The sequence below is a fragment of the Pteropus alecto genome, unplaced genomic scaffold (assembly GCF_000325575.1).
Source record: "Pteropus alecto unplaced genomic scaffold, ASM32557v1 scaffold110, whole genome shotgun sequence".
NCBI lineage: Eukaryota > Metazoa > Chordata > Mammalia > Chiroptera > Pteropodidae > Pteropus > Pteropus alecto.
Window position 1 is genome coordinate 4203059 of NW_006431920.1, and position 20064 is coordinate 4223122.

At 37.4% G+C, this 20064-nt stretch overlaps 1 protein-coding gene across 1 annotated transcript in view; it reads right to left on the reverse strand.

Annotated features, from left to right (window-relative positions):
- COL4A3 (collagen type IV alpha 3 chain) overlaps nt 1-20064 on the reverse strand; it is an 82805-nt gene that overhangs the window by 23063 nt on the left and 39678 nt on the right. Inside the window, 15 exon segments of the mRNA XM_015585385.1 lie at nt 735-861; nt 3006-3145; nt 3487-3576; nt 4397-4495; nt 7102-7236; nt 7594-7683; nt 8931-9098; nt 10262-10375; nt 10712-10862; nt 11454-11551; nt 13330-13434; nt 14050-14142; nt 16021-16189; nt 17702-17884; nt 18707-18777. Coding sequence (XP_015440871.1) covers nt 735-861; nt 3006-3145; nt 3487-3576; nt 4397-4495; nt 7102-7236; nt 7594-7683; nt 8931-9098; nt 10262-10375; nt 10712-10862; nt 11454-11551; nt 13330-13434; nt 14050-14142; nt 16021-16189; nt 17702-17884; nt 18707-18777 — 1833 coding nt within the window.

Below are 20064 nucleotides of genomic sequence, written 5' to 3' on the forward strand. Positions count from 1 at the left end.
CGAAACAAAAACTGAAAAGTAAACAAATGAGAAAAAAAGCCAACGTTCAACCTTGAAACATGCCAGAAAAAAAAAAAAAAATTACAACAGTGTTACAGGTTGAATTGTGTTGCTTCTCCATTCGTACATTGAAGTCCTGACCCCCAGTGGCTTGGAATATCACTATCTTTGGAGATAGTGTCTTTAAAGAAGCAATTAAGTTAAAATGAGGTCAGTGGATTGGGTTCTAATCCAATATGCTTGATGAAAGTTGGACACAGACACAGGGAGAAGGTGGCCACCTATAAGTCAAGAAGGAAGGTGTCAGAGGTCAACCCTGCTGATACCTCGATCTCAAACTTCTAGCCTCCAGAATAGTGAGAAAAAAAATTTCTGCTGTTTAAGCTACCCTGTCCGTATTATTTGTTGTGGAAACCCTAGAAAAACTAATACGACGATTATAAAATTGGGCAATGAACTAATGTATCACGTCTTTAGGCCGAGTTCACTGAGGCAGCACTTCAGAAGTTTGGTTTAGGGGTGCAGGTTTTCAGATCTCAGTCCACTGAACTGGCGGATCAGTAAAATAAGACTCCTCCTGATTAATTTGCTGTGTCTCAGTGTCTTAGAATTTGAAATCAAAGTTAAGTAGAAGCAATTGTAGTGCAAAAGCCTAAACAGCTCTCTGTCTACGGAGGTGGTTAGAGGAGGTGAGAGTCATGCTCAGCGTCATGCTTCTAGCTTCCAGGGCTCACCTGGGTGGCCAGGACTCCCGGGATCTCCAGGGACTCCCTCCGGTCCAGCAGGCCCTGAATGTCCAGGTGCGCCGGGCGGCCCTCTTTCTCCTTTCTTTCCCACGGCACCTGGCAATCCTGGTTCCCCCTTAAATTCAGTCAAACACCTTTAAAATTCTCATATGAGCAGGATGTGGGATCAGAATTAAGTGTAAACTGTGTTCGTTTGCATTTATTTGTTTGTTTGTTTGTTTGACATTCATATTAAGTGTCTGCTATGGGATAAGTGCTGGGAACAGGAAGGCTACGTGATTTGTGGGGCCCAGCACAAAATGAAAATTCGGTTCTCTTTTAAAGTGATGTTAAAGCAGTCCAAGATAGCAGTGGCAGAGCATTACATGAAGCATGGAATCCCGCTTAGCTCCCAACCTCTGTAGCTACATGAGTTGCGTACCCATGAAGCTGGCTCTCACCAGGAATATAATAATAATCGTATACGGATAGGTGATATATACAGTCTCCGCCTTCATGGAGCTTTAGAGACCAGTGGGGAGCTAGAAAATAATCAAATGTATAATTTCAAATTCTGATGATTAACTCAGGGATAAGAAAGAAATAGATCAAATGGATATGTGTCCTACGAATACTATGCATACAGATAAAAGTATGTCAATCACATGTAAAAAAAATCCTTCAATGGTTTAATATTCATTAAATCTATTCTTCAGTTTTATGATAAGCCAGCACGTATGGATTTGATGGTGACTGACAAAATCTCCATAGTAGCTGATTAAAATATATTATTCTGTTACTGTGATTTACCAGCATGGTAAAAACAGCTTCTTTTGTGTTCAATGCACAATTTAAAAAATTTTTGTGGTTACCTATGAAAACTCTAAATCTAAATAAAACTATTAATTAACTGAATGTGAATTAAGTATAAAATGATCCCTCACTGAGAAAATATCTCAGCGGAAAGAGTCTCTCCCTGGTTTTCTGAGGATTTAGTCTAAAAATAAATATGGAAATTTATTTGTGCTCCAAGTTATTTTCTTGAGTCTGTGTGGCTTCTAAAAATTTTCTTTCCTTATATGGTAGCTGAAGGAAACTGGACTTTGGGTGGTAAACACACAATAGAATATACAGATATTAAATTATAATGTACACCTGAAAATTATATAATTATATTAACCAATGTTACCCCAATAAACTTAATTTACAGCTGATTCTTTCCTATTATTTTTAGAAATTACTGATGGAAAACATTATTGGTGGAAATCTTTAGGAACGGTGATATTTTATTGGCTCAAAACAGAGTCAGGGAAAAGACCCCCTAAGTAACAAGTTTTATATATTTTGGAGTCATAGACTCTTGAACATCTGATAAAAAATACAGGCTCTCCCCTACAAAAATTTGCATTTTTCTTTTCTTTTTTTTTACGTTCAATTTTAGGAGATTAGCAGGCTTCTTTGGATTCCATAGACTTGTTTAGGGGTCCATGGAATTCCGTGTTAAAACCCCAGCTTATGGAACTTCTATTAATCAGTCATTCTCTAGTGGTCAAGCTCTGACCCAATATAACTGCTATATACACAAAGGTTGAAAGGAAATAAACCTAAAAAAAAAAACAGCTGACCCCCACCGAAACATTTGGTTGCTGCTCTCAGTACAACAAGCTAGCAAAGGCTTCAAAATACAACCTCCAGTTAACAGAGCACAAGCACTGAGAACACTCAGACAAGATAAAATTCTGTGTAATGATTTGAAAATGGTTAAAGTTTCAAAACAATTAAGAAAGATAAATGTATGTATCTTAGGATGGTGTTTGCTTTTTAATGATGCTCTGAAGTTATTTTACATCTTTTATCATGGTTTAATAAGTCAAGTGTTTTTGGTTACAAGGTTTAGAACTTTATTTTTGAAAGTCTGTGTGAGATGAGTACACAGCAGAGATCGGCAACTTTATAGCACAGGAAAAAGAAACACGGCTGTCAGATTGCGTGGACCTCTGATCACTGCCTCCTTCTGGCAGCACACTTAAATTGCAGGAACAGTTATGAGAAATTCCTTGGGAGTTGAAATTAACTGTGGGGAATAAGTTCAGAGGTTGACAGCCATGTGATAGATATCCTCAGTTGTGGAGATAGGACATAAAAAAAACTAAATAACTACCTGAAAATATAATATTTTCCATTTTTTTTCCCTATCCACATTGAATCCATATACTTGTTGATATTTAAAGAGACTCTTAGTCCACCACCAAAATGTAAATACTTCAGTGGTCTATATACCTTTGGTCCTGGTGGTCCTGGCCTTGTACCTTCTGAATAACCTGGCTCTCCCTTATTTCCTTGGAGACCATGAATACCTGGGAGACCTGGTCTTCCAGGTGGACCTGGGAGTCCCAAAGTTCCCTTCTTTCCTTTAGTTCCTGAAATTAGGAAAGAAATTAGGTAAAATGGGTAAACACAGGGATCTTGAAATGTTCTACTTCTGGCTTTTGTACAAATCGTCTTTCTCCTAGGAAGTTGGCTTTTTCTGAATCACTAATGCATCAGGTAGCATAATGAATGATGTTTACGCATGTAAATATTTTTTTGTTCTCACTCATGTTCTATAATTGCCCCATAATACATTTGTCTAAAAGTAAATGTAGTTATTTTACAACAACTTTCTACCAAGTGGAAAAACGAAACAACAAACAACACAGAAAATCTAGAATTGGGAACTCATCGTGAGCTCGTAGGCTCATAACTGGAGTGTATACATTACCTGGCACCCCCATGTTCCCCATACTTCCTGGCACACCACGTGGTCCTGGTTCTCCAGGATTCCCAGTGCTGCCTGGATCTCCTCTGGGGCCTTGAGAACAAATAAATAGTTATATGCCCTGCATAGTTCTTGGACACAGTAGGTGCTCAATAACTATTTGTTGCTTGCATGAATGAATGAATGCACCCAGAGCAGCAAAACTAGCTGGTTTAAATACTAGTTTAGATGCTTTTTAAACTTCATATAAGGAGGGTACTAAGAACCCAGAAAATGTAAACTTAGAGAAAGTTGGATTCTTGTCAGCAGGCTTGGATTTCAAACATCAAAATCATCCTAGGACCAATGCTAGCAGAAAAGAGGGTCCCTTGCAACAGTATAGTAATAGATTTCTATATTGAATATGAAATTTTATGATCACGTAATACATTTTGTCACTAATGTGATTATAGAGAAAAGAGCGCTACTTTAATTGTTTAAAAAATTACGTCAAACAATAACTTGTTTAAAAAAGTTAGAGGCAAATTTGAAAACCTCTAAAGCATTACCTGATTTTCCTCTATGATATGTGATATTGTGATAAATTATTTATAGTACATAATAGCAGTTTCAAAATAAGATTTTTAGTACAAAATGGAACTTCAGGTAGGTTAATTATACATATATATGTGTGTGTATATATATATTATATATGTATATATATATATATATATACACTAAATATACATATATTTAGTTAATACAGGCTAAGTATAAACACTTTCAGTTTGGTTGAATTTAAAAGCAAATTTCTGTTGGAACACTGTTGGAGCAGAATTCATATCTGACCCAGTAAATCTAGAAACACATTTTTGTTACATTTAGATTTAGGAAAATTTAAAACCTGATGTTTCTATTAGAGAATCAGCTATACCTGGTGGTCCTGGTGGTCCGGGGGGCCCTTCGAGTCCTTGGAAACCTGGTAACCCTGGAATGCCTCTGTCTCCTTTCTCCCCCGGCCTTCCTGCAAATCCTAAAGTTAAAAACCATGTATTAAAAATACAGGTTATAATTTTATCAGAGTTATCGGCAATCAGATGAAAATTGATGAGCTATTATTACAATATAGCATAGCATATTTATAAAGAGCATGGGCAGATGTGGACATATCTTTTAAAAAAGAAGATTAAATGAGATAATATGTATAAATCATTAGCACAGTGGCTGGCATGACTTAGTTCTCAAAGAAAACTAGCAATTATCGTAATATTAACTCTTTAAACACAGACTGTAGCTTCTTTTTTTTATGATTTTTAATGTTAGTAATGATAGGACCATATACCACACTATTTCTGTCTAGACTATTCCATTCTCAATCCATTAATTATAACTATCATATATTAAGTAACTAGTATAAGACAGACATTATTTCCTTTTCTAAATATTATTTAACCTGCAGGCAATCTCTGTCTATCCTTTCTCGATTGGGTGTAGAGGTGGGAAAACTGACTCTAAGAAGTCAGTGGACTCACCTAGAGTCTCACCGTCAATCAGGGATAATTTTGGGATTTGAACCCAGTTCTGCAGTTGGGAAAGCTCATAAACTTCCCACAACACCACCCTACTATTGTAAAACATGGCTTTGAGCACATTATTTTTCCGCTCAAAAATATTCCTCGAATCTATTATATACAGTGTAAATTACAAACTTCTTCCACTGGCCTTTGAAGCATTCTACCATCTATGGCCTGGCTTTATGACTTTTCTTAAGCAGATTCACTTTCCTTGGCTGTTTTCCTGCTTACATACTTATTTATTCATATGGGTCAAGCATCGAATTAATAGACAGGTCTTGTGCCGAGTACTGGAGACATAAATCATGTTCCCTTTCTCCAAGTTTTTAGCGTTTTGCGGGGAGATAGCCAAGTAAACAAACAATTGCCACCTGATGCGCTAAGTTCTGTAACAGAGTTGGGCGCAATATGCTACAGGGAAGAATTTCTGGAAGAGGGGATATTTTCTTAGCTCAGTCTTGAAGACCAGGTGGGAGCTAGCTGGGTAGAAAAAAGCATGGAATGGGACAGGATTCTCAGGCAAGAACATAGCATTTGCGAAGGAGTGGTGAGTACCCAGTGTATTTGATTATTTTCTTTGTTAACTTTTGTTTTTTCCATTTCCATTATGATTTATCATCATCTAAAACTGTATATTTAGTGTATTCATTCGCTTTGGGTTTTTAGGGGTTAACTAACTACAGCCTGCCGGCCAAATCTGGCTTGGTGTGGTATGGCTGGAGAGCTAAAGATGGTTTTTACATTTTTAAAGGATTTGTAAACAAATAGAGAAATGAACACTAAAGAAGAATCTGCAACAAAGACCATATGTGGTCCACAAAGCCTAAGATACTCACTACTTGGCCCTATACAGGACATGTTTAAAGATCCATCAGTGTCTCTTTTCCCCACACTGAACTGTAAGTTCAAGACCAGGATACGCCCCCTGCCATGTTCATTTCTGTGTCGTCAGGACACAGTAAAATGCCCAGTTAATAGATATTGAAAAACGATTATTGAGTAAATAAATGTCATACAGCTGGAGAGATAGGCAAAGAGCAAGAGGTAAAGAAGCTGATCTAAGACGTTTGGATTCTGCGAAGTCCTTCCTAATTCTGGGAAAGACGACTACTCAGCTTTTCTCCTGCGGTCTACAGAACCCTGTAGAATTTTTCTTAGCAAATCTTTACCTGGACTATAAGTCTTCACGTGCCAAGCATATAAAAATTTGTTGAACACAATTTCGCTTCTCAAAATTTGTTACAAAATACTCAAAACTTAATATGGTTTTGCAACTGGAAACACATTTTTCCTTTATTCTTCCCTGCTATGAAAGTTTGATTTGCAAACACTTCATTTTACATAGAAATTCTGTTTGTTTTATTTTTTAATTACTTGGGATTAAAATTGATCAAGAAGATCATAATTAGGCTTTCTTAAAATTTGATTTTATATTGGTTGTATTGATCATATAACAAAAACTGTCACAGAAAGAGCTCAAATAACTTGAAATAATTTGATTGGGTTTGAATTTTAGTTTAGTAGCTACAGTTAATAACAACATTCCAAAGCATTAATTTTCAATTAAAACATACTTTCTTTTTAATAATTATTCTCCAAAGGATTTTGAGCATGAGAAGCAGTTTTTAGATGCAATGAGAAAAATTTATCTCAACAGTTGATGGAATAAAGTAGAATTTGGGGTGGAGGTTTCTATTTCAGCCAGGGAAGGTTTTCATGTGGCATTTCCTAAGGGTTTAATTTTCTCTTTCACTTGGCAAAAAGGGGCTTTGGGGGCTTATCATTTAAAATTGACAAGTGACAATTTACATACAGCACACCAACATGCAGAATTGACTTAGAAATAAAAAGTTATGCCTTAAGGAGGCAACATATTATTATGCAAGGCACACAAGACCCAGTTCTAGTCCAGGCGTGGGCCACCAAATGGCTGTGTGACTGTGGGCAGGAAACTAAACACTGGCCCTTACTGTCCTCATTAGCCAACCATGAAGATTTGCCTTGATAATTCTTGGTCAGAGAATCAGCTCTGATGTTCTGGTTCTCAGCATAAGGCAGTCTCTACCTTTGAGGCCTGGTTCCCCTTTGTCCCCCACTAAGAGGGATATTTGAGAAGGCCCAGGAGGTCCTTTGTCCCCTTCTTCCCCCTTGGCTCCTGAAGGTCCTCTCTCACCCTTCGCTCCGGGAATTCCAATGCTACCTATAAGATAAGAATAAAAACAGCAGTTCCTTAATCCTTAAATAACTCATAAGGATTCAGACGGCAATGGTGCTTGCCATAGAACGAAATGAAACAAAGAAGCCAAAACGGTTAACAGTACTGACAACTTGAGAGTTTCCTCAAACAAGCAGCCCCATAACTGAAGCATATAAACCAGCACAGAGAAAATATGATCCCATTCGAATGGGAAAAAGAAATACAGACAACAGCAAAATCAAATACACGGTTCTCTCAGAACTATTTTCCTCACAAAGAATAAAAAATAATTCATTTTACTGTTAAATAAATGAACATCGTTTGCGCTTCCTGTTTGCTGGGAAGCCCCGCATCACTCACCCTTCCGTCCCGGGGGGCCTGGGTTCCCAGCAGGCCCCGGAAGGCCGATGTGTCCAGGATAGCCTATCATCCCAACGGTTCCTCTTTCACCTGTGGAAACAAAGTGACGCAAAGCAGCACATGTTGTGCAGAATGAGAAATGCTCCTTAAAATAATGCTCCATAAAACAATGTAAATCATACTTAGAAGGAAATATTGGGAGTTGAGGAAATGGTTTCTGGAAAGAGGAAAATAACCACATTTGGGTCGGTAAATGGCCTTTGCTACATCCTATAAAAGTCACTGGTAGCAAATCACATTTGTGGATGAGAACAGACTATATTGAAATTTTGGAGCATTCTCTCCTTTCAATCCATGACCAATAGCTTTCTGTGATAGTCCCTTATTTTAGTTTCTTTACGGCAGTTGTCTAGAGTTAAACTTAGTTTTCAAATCTATTTATTCTCATCTCCCTCACTGTTGGAGGTGAAGTCTTGTCCACCAATGTGTCTTTATGGCCTGGAACTCTGCTGGCACATGATAGTAGCTTAATAATATGAAAGAAAGAATAATTTGCAGATTAAGTTGTTATTCTGGGTTCTTCTCTGAAAGAAAGATCAGTGAGGTTCTTATGCATGCAGAGACTATTGGAATATTTTTAACAAATGTATAAAATATAAAAATAGTGATGAAATAAAAATAACTATGAGACTACTACAAACAATGATATGCCAGCAAATTACATAATTTAGATAAAGTGGACCAATTCCTAGGGAGGCATAGATTACCAAAACTGACTAGAGAAGAAATAGAAAATCTGAATAGACCCATAACAAGAAATTGAATTAGTAATTTAAAAACTCCCCAGAAAAGAAAGCCTAGACCTAGATGACTCTGTTGTTGAATTCTACCAAAAGTTTAAAGAATATCTATTCTTCACAAACTCTTCTAGAAAATATGAGGAAGAAACATGACCTGTCTTGTTCTGTAAAGCCAGCATTACTCTGATACCTAAACCAGACATTATAAGAAAAGAAGACAGACCAGTATGCCTTATGAATATAGATGCAAAAAAATCTCAACAAAATACGAGTAAATACATTTAACTAGTACTATAAAAAAGATTACACAGCAAATATCGTCATATTCTAGGAAGTTGTGAAATGTGATCATCCCACCACCACCATTTTCCTGCCCTCTGGCCCCTTACAAACAATTCAGAAGAAAAAACTCATACTAACGGAAAGAGAAGCATAGAGTCAAAAGCCTATGCCTATGTCCAGTTTATACAGCCACCTGAAAAGGAAAATGTGGAGGAACACAGTAGAAGAACAGTAAAAGCACCAAAAAAAAGATACCTGGTGGCCCTAAAAATCCTGGATTTCCTGGATATCCTTTTTGACCAGGTGGTCCCATCTCACCTCGACGACCCGGTATTCCTGGTGGTCCAGGTTCTCCAGGAAATCCTGGCCTATCCAAGCCTGGAATACCTGGGTCTCCCTTTAGTCCTATTTCACCTCTTCTGCCTATATTTGAATGAAAGAATGAACAAATGAATGAACGAACACATAATTACATTCCCCACCAACTCCAAAAATATTTTATGGCTGTAAATATTTAGCCGTGTGATTTTGAGCAAACCACATTCTTACTAGGTTGATTCATTTACATCCCCTTCTATAAAATCTTTAAGATCTGTTTTGGCTTTGACATTCTCTGTTTCAATGACTCATGCAGTAATAAGAATGTAGAATTTAGATCTACTTTCTAGTCCTGCTGGTACATCCTGGGACTGCACTTTATGACTGTGGCTCAATCTTTAGCTTGCAGAATATATTCAGAGCCACCCACACGGAGCGAGCCACCAGATACTTCTGGGAACAGTAAGAACACCACTGCAATTAACGTCCTGGCCACAGATTTGTTTGTGTGAACACATTAAGTACTGTGATAGCCCACAGGCATTAGCTGAGTTCTAAAGGATTTTCCCCCGTAACAGATCACAGATCTCGCTGAGAGGAGCCGAAAAGATGGAGCAAATTTCCATTATTTGGACCATCTAATCTGCATAATTTTTTATTTTTTTATTTTTAAAATTTATTTATTATTTTTTTTATGGCGACATTGGTAAACAAAATCCAGTAAGTTTCAGCTGTACACTCTAACAGTAGTCTGCATAACTCTGATTTATTTTCACACCCTTCTTTTATGTTGTTTTAAAGCAACTAATTACATACTTCAGTTTATAACTTGTTAAATGGATATTTTTGCATACCTTCACTCTATTTTAATAATAAGGATAAATTTACCACTTTAATATAATTATAAAGGTAAAACCTTTTTCGAGTTTTATATATATATATATATATATGTAATATATATATGTAAATATACATCTACCTAAATAAATATATATGTAAATATATATCTACCTACATATTTAGTGTTCATATTTCTTGCATACAAAGCACAGACAACTTTCTACACTGACTTGAAGTCTCTCACTCTACAAGTGGTACTCACTGCAACGAATCCGTGGCAACAGGTTTATATTTCTGAAATAGCATTTCCCACTGAACAGTGGTCAGATCTTATTGCTAGAAACTTCTGATGTTAAACAGCAAAACACACAGCAGCAGTCCCATGCCGCTTGTCCATCTAGTGACTGGTCCAGAGGGCGTCCTCTTACCTTGTTGCCCTTTCAATCCATTTAAGCCCGGAAGTCCTTGGGCTCCCCTGGGACCCACTGTGCATCTTCCTGGGAGTCCTTTTTCTCCAGGTGGTCCAGGCTGCCCTGGATCCCCTGCAAAATAGAGCCCAAGAATATAATACATTCAGGTGCCAAAACCCAAGGTCTGAGTACTGCTATCCCAACCATTCTCCTGTAACTTTCTCCCCCAAACGGGACCAATATTTAATATCATTAATGTGCCTTATGTACAGGACCCTCAGGAAGACGGAAAGATGGAAGGAAGAAAGAAAGAAGAAACAAAGGTAGGGCAATAACGTTGAATAGAAAAATAATTAGGCCCCACGGCTTCTATTTATTGCTCTAGAACTTTGAGAATTCTCCATCCCCAAATATTCGATTTGCTGCATTTTACGAGCTCACAGTGGAGAAAAGTAATTGCTCTTGTACCTCGTGGTCCATCAAGCCCTCCAGTTCCCGGAATTCCAGGGAGACCTGGAAATCCAGGGAGTCCAATTTCTCCATTTTCCCCAGAATTGCCTTTTTCTCCTGGAAAACCTGGTATTCCTGGTTCTCCAGGGATCGCTAGTCCTGGTTCTCCCTATGGCACAGAAATTATGTTAGTTGTACTACATGATGCTGCCCAAACCCTATTGATTATTGACTGGACTTTGGCTGATTATTGGTTGTTTACTTGAAAATAATATCTCCATTACGGAGGTTCTAAGTCTGTTTTGCACAGTCACCACTATTCCATCAACTTTCCTTTTCAATTCTAGTTGCTGACTTTTCCATAAAACTATGCTTGATAATTCTTTCGAGCTTCCACTTTTTCTGAATACTGTGGAATTTTCTGTAAAGTCTAGATGTCTCTTCTCTTGATAGTTTTTCTCATAGCTATCCATGTTTCTTTTGAGAGTTCTCCCATTTAAAATGCTCTGAATGTTTCTGAAGACTAAGAGAAGAATAGATAAGCAAACCTGTCTTCTAATTCCTTCTATTTTCCTTCCTAAAAGGGGTGGGGTGGGGTGGTGGTTCAAGAAACTTTAGACAAATTCAATATCTTCATCCTATACAAATACATTGATAATTTCTATACACAGAGCATCCTGACTGGCAGAAACATCCTAACTGGCCAACTGTGAGTGCTCATCCTCTCCCCACATCAGTCTGAATTTTAATTCTCAAAGACCTTGTCTCCTGGGACACCTGGCTTTCCAGGTAACCCTGGCTTTCCCATTTCTCCAGGACAACCTGGTGATCCTTTTGTTCCTGGAAAACCTCGGTCTCCTACAGAGAAAAAATAAAGGTTGTAGGATTAGTCTCATCAAAAGATTCTGAACAGTATCTCTCTTATTTTATCTGATGTTTTTTGTGAGGCGAGCAGCTGTAGATGTTTTTATGAAAGCTTGAATAATGAGAAAGCCAACTGCTAAATTAGCAATTAAAAAAAAGTTCAAATCCAAATCAGGTTACATTGGTTCCCAATTTAAAAAATTACCTTCTCCATTTCTGTGGGTTAGCACCACTACGATTCTGATTCGACAATTTTTTAAACTGCTGATCCTGATTGACCATTTGGCTGACTTTTTTTTTAAAAGTATATTATATATTTAGTGTACAGCCAGATCAATATTTACATGTGTGTGTATATTTATGTGTATACTAAATGTAAATGTATACTGGCTGTACACTAAATGTAAAATATACTTATAGATCTATCTATATCTATGCAAGTGTGGCCCAGATAAAGATATAAAGCATTTCTAGCATCCAGACAGACTTTTTCAACATGGCTTGCGCAAGAGAACTGCCTAGCACTTTAAATAATATTGAACTTTATAGCAGCCATTGACGGTAACTAATTAACTTCTCATGCATTCATGACAGGAGCACTAAGAAAGGACTCACACACATCATTTTCTCTATTCTGTGGTTCAGAAAAGGAAATGCTTAGAGCAAAGCTATGCTCAAACCATTTCTTGGTGCCCCTAATTTGACCAATTTTTAAATAACACTTAGTTCACGAGATTCATTAGGTTCAACTGGGAAATTTTGACTCTGCTTTCAAGAAGCTCTTAGGCTAGTTCTGGGTCCCATATTTTACGGTCTCTCTCCCTCCTGAGGGTGACTCTGTAGGGGTTACAAGCTTGGATGCAGTTTTCTTCATGCAGGGTCCAAGAAGGACCACGCATAAATACGGGCCAGACTGGGCTACTGCAGAGATCATCGGGAAGAAATTCAGGAAATTACAGTCAAAGCCATTCTTGTGACCACGTGAGAAATGTGATGATGTCTTCCATTTCAAATACTTATAAATTAAGATCAATATTCCCATATTTGGGCAGAACTGATGTATGATAAACATTGATGATGTGTTCAATCTAAGAGATGAAGCACCAGTATGGATTATATTTCGATAAACACTTTAAATAATATTGGAAAAAAACATGAAATCATCATAAAATCTGAAGTTCAATGTGATGGCCCGGTGACTGAGAATACTCATATGTCATCCTACACGGGACTTTAATGTGTTTGTCGCTGGGGAACCTCAGGTTATTGTTTAAGTTCTCAGCATCTGGATTTCTTTGGAGTGTTTCCCCTTTGATGAGAAAGAGCATTTTTTCTTTTCCCAGAGGAAAATAACTTTTGGGATTTATTTTGGAGTGTATAGGGAAATCAGCTATTTGTGATTTAATAGTTTATTTTTTATTATGAAGAAATGTATAAAGTGAAGAAATATATAGATGTAAAAAGTGTAGGCATCTATTAAGAAGTAAAAAAAAAACCTCTTCATACTCCCACTATCAAGAATCATTTTCATGAATTTCCATTCAGTTTCTTTTTCTATGCACTAAAAAATAGCATTGAGATGAAATTGCATAAATCATCATGAATTCTGCTTTTTTACCTAATATTATTGTAAGGTATTTTGTTCCATTTAAGACTAGTGGAATACATCTTTTCAAAGGATATTATGGGTATCGCCTATGGTATTTATTATATATATTTATATTTTCTAAATATCCACAATGAACCTTATGTTTTAAAATTTTTTAACTTACCCTTAGGTCCAGGAGGCCCAGGGAATCCAATTCCTGGAATTCCTGGTTCACCATCAGGCCCAGGAACACCTGGATTATCACATTTTCCTGGGAGTCCAGGGAAACCTTAAAAACACATCCACATCCACATCAGCCACTTCTCTTTATCTTGCCTTCAAACAAAACGTCTAAGTTTCTGCGTCATCTCAGACATTTTTGGAAATTAAGAAATAATTTTAACATAACCCTGACTTCTTCCCCATTTCTACCCAATGGACTAATCATTAGGAACTGCCAATAATTCCGAAAGTATAACTACTAAAAAGAAATATTCAAGATATCTTGAACTATGCACACAAAATTAAATTTTAGATCATGTTGGCAAAGAAGTTACATTTTTCATGTGAAGAAGCTGTGGGTACTATCCTGATCACCCACTGGCAACCATTCCTTGTTCCGCCACCAAAAAATCCATGAAGATTGTTCTGCTCTCAAGTTCCTCTTAAGTAATTATATATCAATTCTCTTTTCGAACCAGAAGCCCCAATGGGAATGATTTGGATAACTTCAAAGGACAACGGCAAGTCCCCTGCCTATGGGCTTTGTATCTGACACTCTGGCCTGTGCTGTCTTTGGGAGCCAATGAATTTATTTTTCCCTTATTGTGGGGACAGTGTTTTTCAAGGAGAGACAGGGTACCGTCTGATACCATGCACAAGACTTTGCAAAGCGGATACTCACCAGGTGGACCTCGGGGGCCAGCATGGCCTGGAGGCCCTAGAGGTCCTGGGGGGCCTGGGACTGGTGTCGAAACGCTGAATTCTCCCCTAGGACCTTAATAAAATTTATGATCATAACATTAATGTGCTTCTTGAAGCTTTTCTTGGTTCAGGGGGAAAATATAATAGATGATATGATAATAAAGCGTTTACAGACATATTCCAAGGAATATAAAAAATAGTCTCTGCTTACATAGGCTTTAACACTGGCTGAAAGATGACCAACCCATAGAAACTTCCTTATTCAATTGACAAGTATTTATTAGCGTCTATTATTGTCTAAGGCTTGTTTTAATTAATAGCCCAACATACTAGTCTATTGCAAAAGAGCCTATTTTAAAAAAAAAATTAATGATATGAATTCAGCTTAAAAATTGGTGAATACTGGTAGGATATTTACTAGGTGACTAGTTTTCCTAGGAAGAAAGTATGGTGTATTATGCAAATCATGAAATGTGGCTTGGCCTTGTTCTTTATAAGGTCTGTGAGCTGAGGGATATTTTTTAAACTTTCTATAAATTTCTCATGTGTCATTGCGGAAATAATGCCTATTCAGCTGGCAAAGATTTCAGATAATATTCTGACCACAATGGCCAATATTAAGAACATGTTCATGATAAGCATTATTAGTATTTCCATACATAAATTTCATATATTTACAGAAAAAGTGGGTTGACAATAGTGTAATGGGGACATTTGATGATAATATATTTTAGGACAATGGAGTCCTTCACTAAGGAGTCACCATTAGAAAGAACAGAAGAGGATTGAGTAAACTTTTTCTGCTAAGGGCTAGATAGTAAATAATTTAGGCTTTGTGGTCCAGATGGTCTCTGGCTTGACTACTCAACTCTGCCATCGTAGCATAAGAGCAGCCAAAAGAATATGCTCATGAATGAGTGTAGCTGTGTGCCAATAACACTTAATTTATGGACACTGAAACTTGAATTTCACAACATATTATTCAAAAGTTTTTTTTTCCAATCATTTAAAAATATAAAAAATGTTCTTAGCTTGTGGACCATACATAAATAGGCGGTAGGCTGGATTTGGACTGTGGGCTGCCATGGGTTCCTGGATTAGAAGAGCAGCCTTAAAAGTAAGGTACAGAAAAAGAATACACAGGTATATGTAACCATAAACTAAGTTTTACATACACACGTGGACAGAAACATATGTGTACGGTTTATAATATGTATGAATACTTTGGGATTGTGTACTCAAATTTTTTTTACTGATGAGGGATGCTATGAAAAGATTTGGAGACTACTAGTTTATTGGGTCTCACCGTTTAAAATGATTTTAGAAGTAGAAAATGACCACGGTAGCATTATTTACTTAAAACTGTCTGTAACGTGCAATTCTCGTCTGCCCTGTTCTTTGCCACAGGTAAATATCGAGGATCAGATTCCTCCTGTATCCAGCAACTGTGTTCAGCACAGGTGGATCCCAAAAGTTATAGGACTAAAACTATTATCAGACACTTTTCTTCATTCATCTTAGATATTTTGAAGTTTTACTTATAGAACATTTATTGGGTTATGGGTTAAAAAAAACAAAAACAAATTCGTAATAGCAGTGGATCTTTGACGCTTAGAAGAAGCATCTCAAGGTCAATGTCCTAGGTTTTTGCCTCCCCTTTGTTTACTGTAACTAACTTGGACTCATCCATCAGGATCCATTAATTCCATATATGTATATCAGTAATGGATACAGTCTACCTAGGAAATTTCAACTGAATTACTCGGTAATAGGGAGAAAAATAGACTTAATCTTACATGTCCCACATGTTTTTCCCGGTGTCTATGAGTTGACATATTCTACTTTAGAAGCAAGTTTCTATACATCCAGTGGTCTTGAGGGAGCTTCACCAGCTCTAGGAACCACCAACCCACTCCACAGGAAAACAGGACTGGAAAGAAAACTAACCAACCGGCTTCTCCAGGTAGTCCAGGGGCTCCAGGAACGCCTTGGGCACCCTTTGGACCAAGCTCTCCCCGTGGTCCATAGCCTGGTGGTCCAGCTGGTCCTGCAGGTCCTGGGGACCCAGGGATGCCAGGATCTCCTGGACGACCCTGGTCCCCCTTCTCACCACTGAGGGCCTGTGACAACAGGAATATGTGTGGATGGTGCTTCATTCCAGTATCTCCTTACACAGGTTAATATTACCACGAATAGGAATACCAGCCTTTGAGAAGGTCTTGGATTAAAAAGCGGTTGGCATTTGAACACGTGAGTTGCTAACATAAGAGCACTGTGGTTTCTGTGGTTTTGTGCCCTTTGGGATTCAGCCATATTTCATTAACTCGGAACGCTCTTGAGTCCCACTTGAGATGTCCTACAGTGGGATGCTACCCATATGATAATAGCTCCTAAAATGTAGCTCAAATTGGCCAAGAGTTCAAATGGCATTACGGGTTACATTCATGTTAATGGCACATTTCTAAACCAGTACAGCAAAGCTTTATTTGTTGGGTTTTCACCAGGCATTTTCATTACAAAAGAGATAGGCTTTAACTTTGAAAATAAATTGTATGTTTTGAAGAAATTGAATTTGACAAAATAATCGAAGTTCTCTTTCCTCTCCAACGTGGCCCCAAATAATAAATTTGACTGGATTTTTCATTGTTTATATCATTTGTGGCTAAGTGGTCCTTCTTCCTTTACAATGACAGAGCATAACAAACAACACATCACCTTGATTTTCTCCTTTACTTTCTAAGACATCTTTACCAACTCTGTTAATACTAGACTCAAAGCACTCTAGCTCTGTTCCTCTTTGCGTAACTACTAACTAGGGGACTGCCTGGCAGTTTGCCAAAGGAGGGTCTGAGAAACATTGGCTATGCTAGCTATTCCTAGCCAAAAAGTGCTTTGTAGCCAAAAAGGTTTAGGAAAAACTGCATACCATATGTACATGTAGGGAGTCACAATTCGTATTCTGGCATTAAAGAGTCTGTAAATGAATCTTTAAATTTGTTTGCCACGGTACCCTGTTCAAAGGGACTTCTTTTATTGGATAACACTGATTAACCCTGGGAGAAATTGTTATTTTATAGAACAGGCTGGGCAGTATGCCTTGCAAATTTCTTACAGAAAAATATATCCTGGTAGGAATTTTTCAACTGCACATGTGAGAGATTCTAGCCCATGAAAAGAGATTAAATTTACATAATCTTCAATATTGTGAATGACAAAATATTTGATCTCTTTATTTGACTTCACCCCTAAATAGTCTGTCCTTTTCCACACTTATTTTTACTTGAATGGACATTGTCTCTCCCCCCAAATATTGGCTGAAACTTTCCATTATTAATCATTTTCTGAACTTCTTTAAAAACTCACTTGACACAAATGTAGAATTGCAACTTGTGTATGGGACAAGGTCCTTATCATCATAGAATTTTCTTGGGGCTAAAAAGATCATTAAGTATTATCTATTTATTTGTCAAAATACTATAAATCTTTGCTCCGGTTTGAAGATGCCTCATTCTGCAGTTAGGGGGACGAACTGTGATGAGTAGCCAAGTTTTTGAAAGGAAATCGCCTTGTCTTAACATCAGAGCACTTCATTTACAAGGAGGGTAATTTAAAAAAAGTTACTAGATACCAACCGGTTCACCTTTAGGTCCTGGTACTCCCTTTACTCCGGGGGTTCCAGGAATTCCATCTAAGCCCCTTCTTCCTGGCTGTCCTCTGGGTCCCGGATCCCCCGGGGCACCTACTTGTCCTTCTGGCTGAGATGCTTCACCTTTTTCTCCTTTAAGTCCTGGATCACCCCGAGCACCTGGGAATCCCTAGAGTGGTACATAAATGAGTCTACATTGTGCTTGGGCAAAGTTGTTCTTGTGGCAATCTCAAAAAAAGAAAAAAGTAGAAACAAGAAATTTTCAATTTTCATGAACATGTTTTTTTTTTTTTTTTTTCCAGAAACTTTCTTTGGCACACAAGTATAATTTTCAGCTTTTTTCCTTTTTGCTTTGTTTTTGCCTCCAAAACTGGAAAAGAATTCAGTTAGTACAACTCAATGCAACATACAATAATCTAATTCAATATGCTACAACTATGATCATAATTCAGATTATGTTAGAATATTGATAAATTTTAACATGCATCTCTGGATAATTTCATTGAAATATATTTATCCACAAATACCTTTCTCATTCACTATGATAATCAAATTAAAAATTTTAACCCCTTGATTGAGGTGTAACTTACACACCATAAAATGTATCCTTTGTAAGAATACCATGCAATGATTTTTAAAGTAAATTTATACATTTACGCTACGATCCCTACAATTCAGCATTAAGCCATTTCCATCACTCCTTCAAATTTCCTCAAATCCATTTGTGGTCAATCCCAGCTCAGCCTCAGCCCCAGGGATCCACTGATCTGCTTTCTGTCTCTGATACTGTTTAAAATGATGATAAATTCATTAGTTCATTCACTTATTCACTCACACATCATTCGTTTATTTATTTAATCAACAAGTATCTGTAAAGTGCCTCTTCTTTGCCAGACACCAAACCGATAACCTATATGCGATGCAACTGTATTTTTTCCAGTGCTTCCATTTTCCAGATTGCAACTAAAGCTTCAAAACCATGAACTCTTACTGGAAATCCTGGGAGACCCACGCTTCCTGGGGACCCTGGGCTTCCTTTAATGCCAGCTTCCCCTCGTCCGCCTGCAAAGCAGTGAATTATTAAATATTCATTGAACGCCAGCTCTGAGCAGCCAGGGCAATGCGGTATATGAAGGAAAAAGGGCGTTTTCTTCTGAGGAAAGAAAGACAATTTCTATCTTAAAACATGCAGCGCAAGAAGAGCATGAGACTTAATAACTGGAACAAGAGAAAATGTAAAAAAACAAGAACTCTTACAAATTTTTAGCTTCCTAAAATTCTTGTCTTTGTAATTTTAAGGAGATACTTTAATTTTTTTCTGATGATAAAAGTAACATATTCTCATTGTAAAAAAATTAAACAGAAAAAAGAATGAAAATCACCAATAAAATCTACCTCTAGAAGGTGATATTTGCTAACATTTTCATGTATATTACTCATAAAACTTATATCCATAAATGCATAGGACGTATACACATTTCGTAATCATACTGTATATATGTCAATAAATATAGATTTATAGCTTTACTTTAAATGGGTGTATAGTAGCCTATTGCACAGGTGAACCATCATTTATTCAGCTAACTCAAGGGTTCCCGGGCCGCAGACCGGGCTCGTCCGTGGCCTGTTAGGAACTGGGCTGCACTGCAGGAGGTGAGTAGCAGCCCAGTGAGTGAAACTTCAACTGTATTTACAGCTGCTCCCCAGCGCTAGCATCGCCACCCCAGCTCCACCTCGAATCATCAGGCATTAGATTCTCATAGGAGCACCGGTCCCTGGTGCCACAAAAGTTGGGGATCGCTGAGCTAACTGTTGTTCTGTTTTCAGATATTTAGATTGGGGTTTTTGTTTTTGTTTTTTGTTTTTTCAACTTTAACAGTTACAAACTATGCTATGATAAATATCCCTGGATATTTAGTTTTCTAAATTTATCCAACTGTTTTTTTTTACAATAAATTCCTAAAAGTGTCATTGCAGGACAGAACAGGCACAAACTTTTCTGAGGCTTTGGATATCTGTTGCCAAATTGCATTTTGCTGTACAATTTTATCATTCTTATAGGTATTTAAGTATCTCTGTAAAGATCTCTTTACGGGATTTTCTGTATGGATCTCAAGTCAGTGTACTAACACGTGCCTATTCAGATTTTATTTTTTGCAAGATTTGAGCCAGGATATATATTCGGACAGTTTTATCATCTTTGAGCTATACCTGTCATATGTCAAGTGTAGAAAAACCAAAGAAAATACAACAGTACAGCTAGTGGGTCAGCAGCAGTGAGCCGCTCACATGCATTCCGGGCTTGGGCCAGCGGTCACTCAAGGCGAAGGCAGGAAAATAATGATCGCT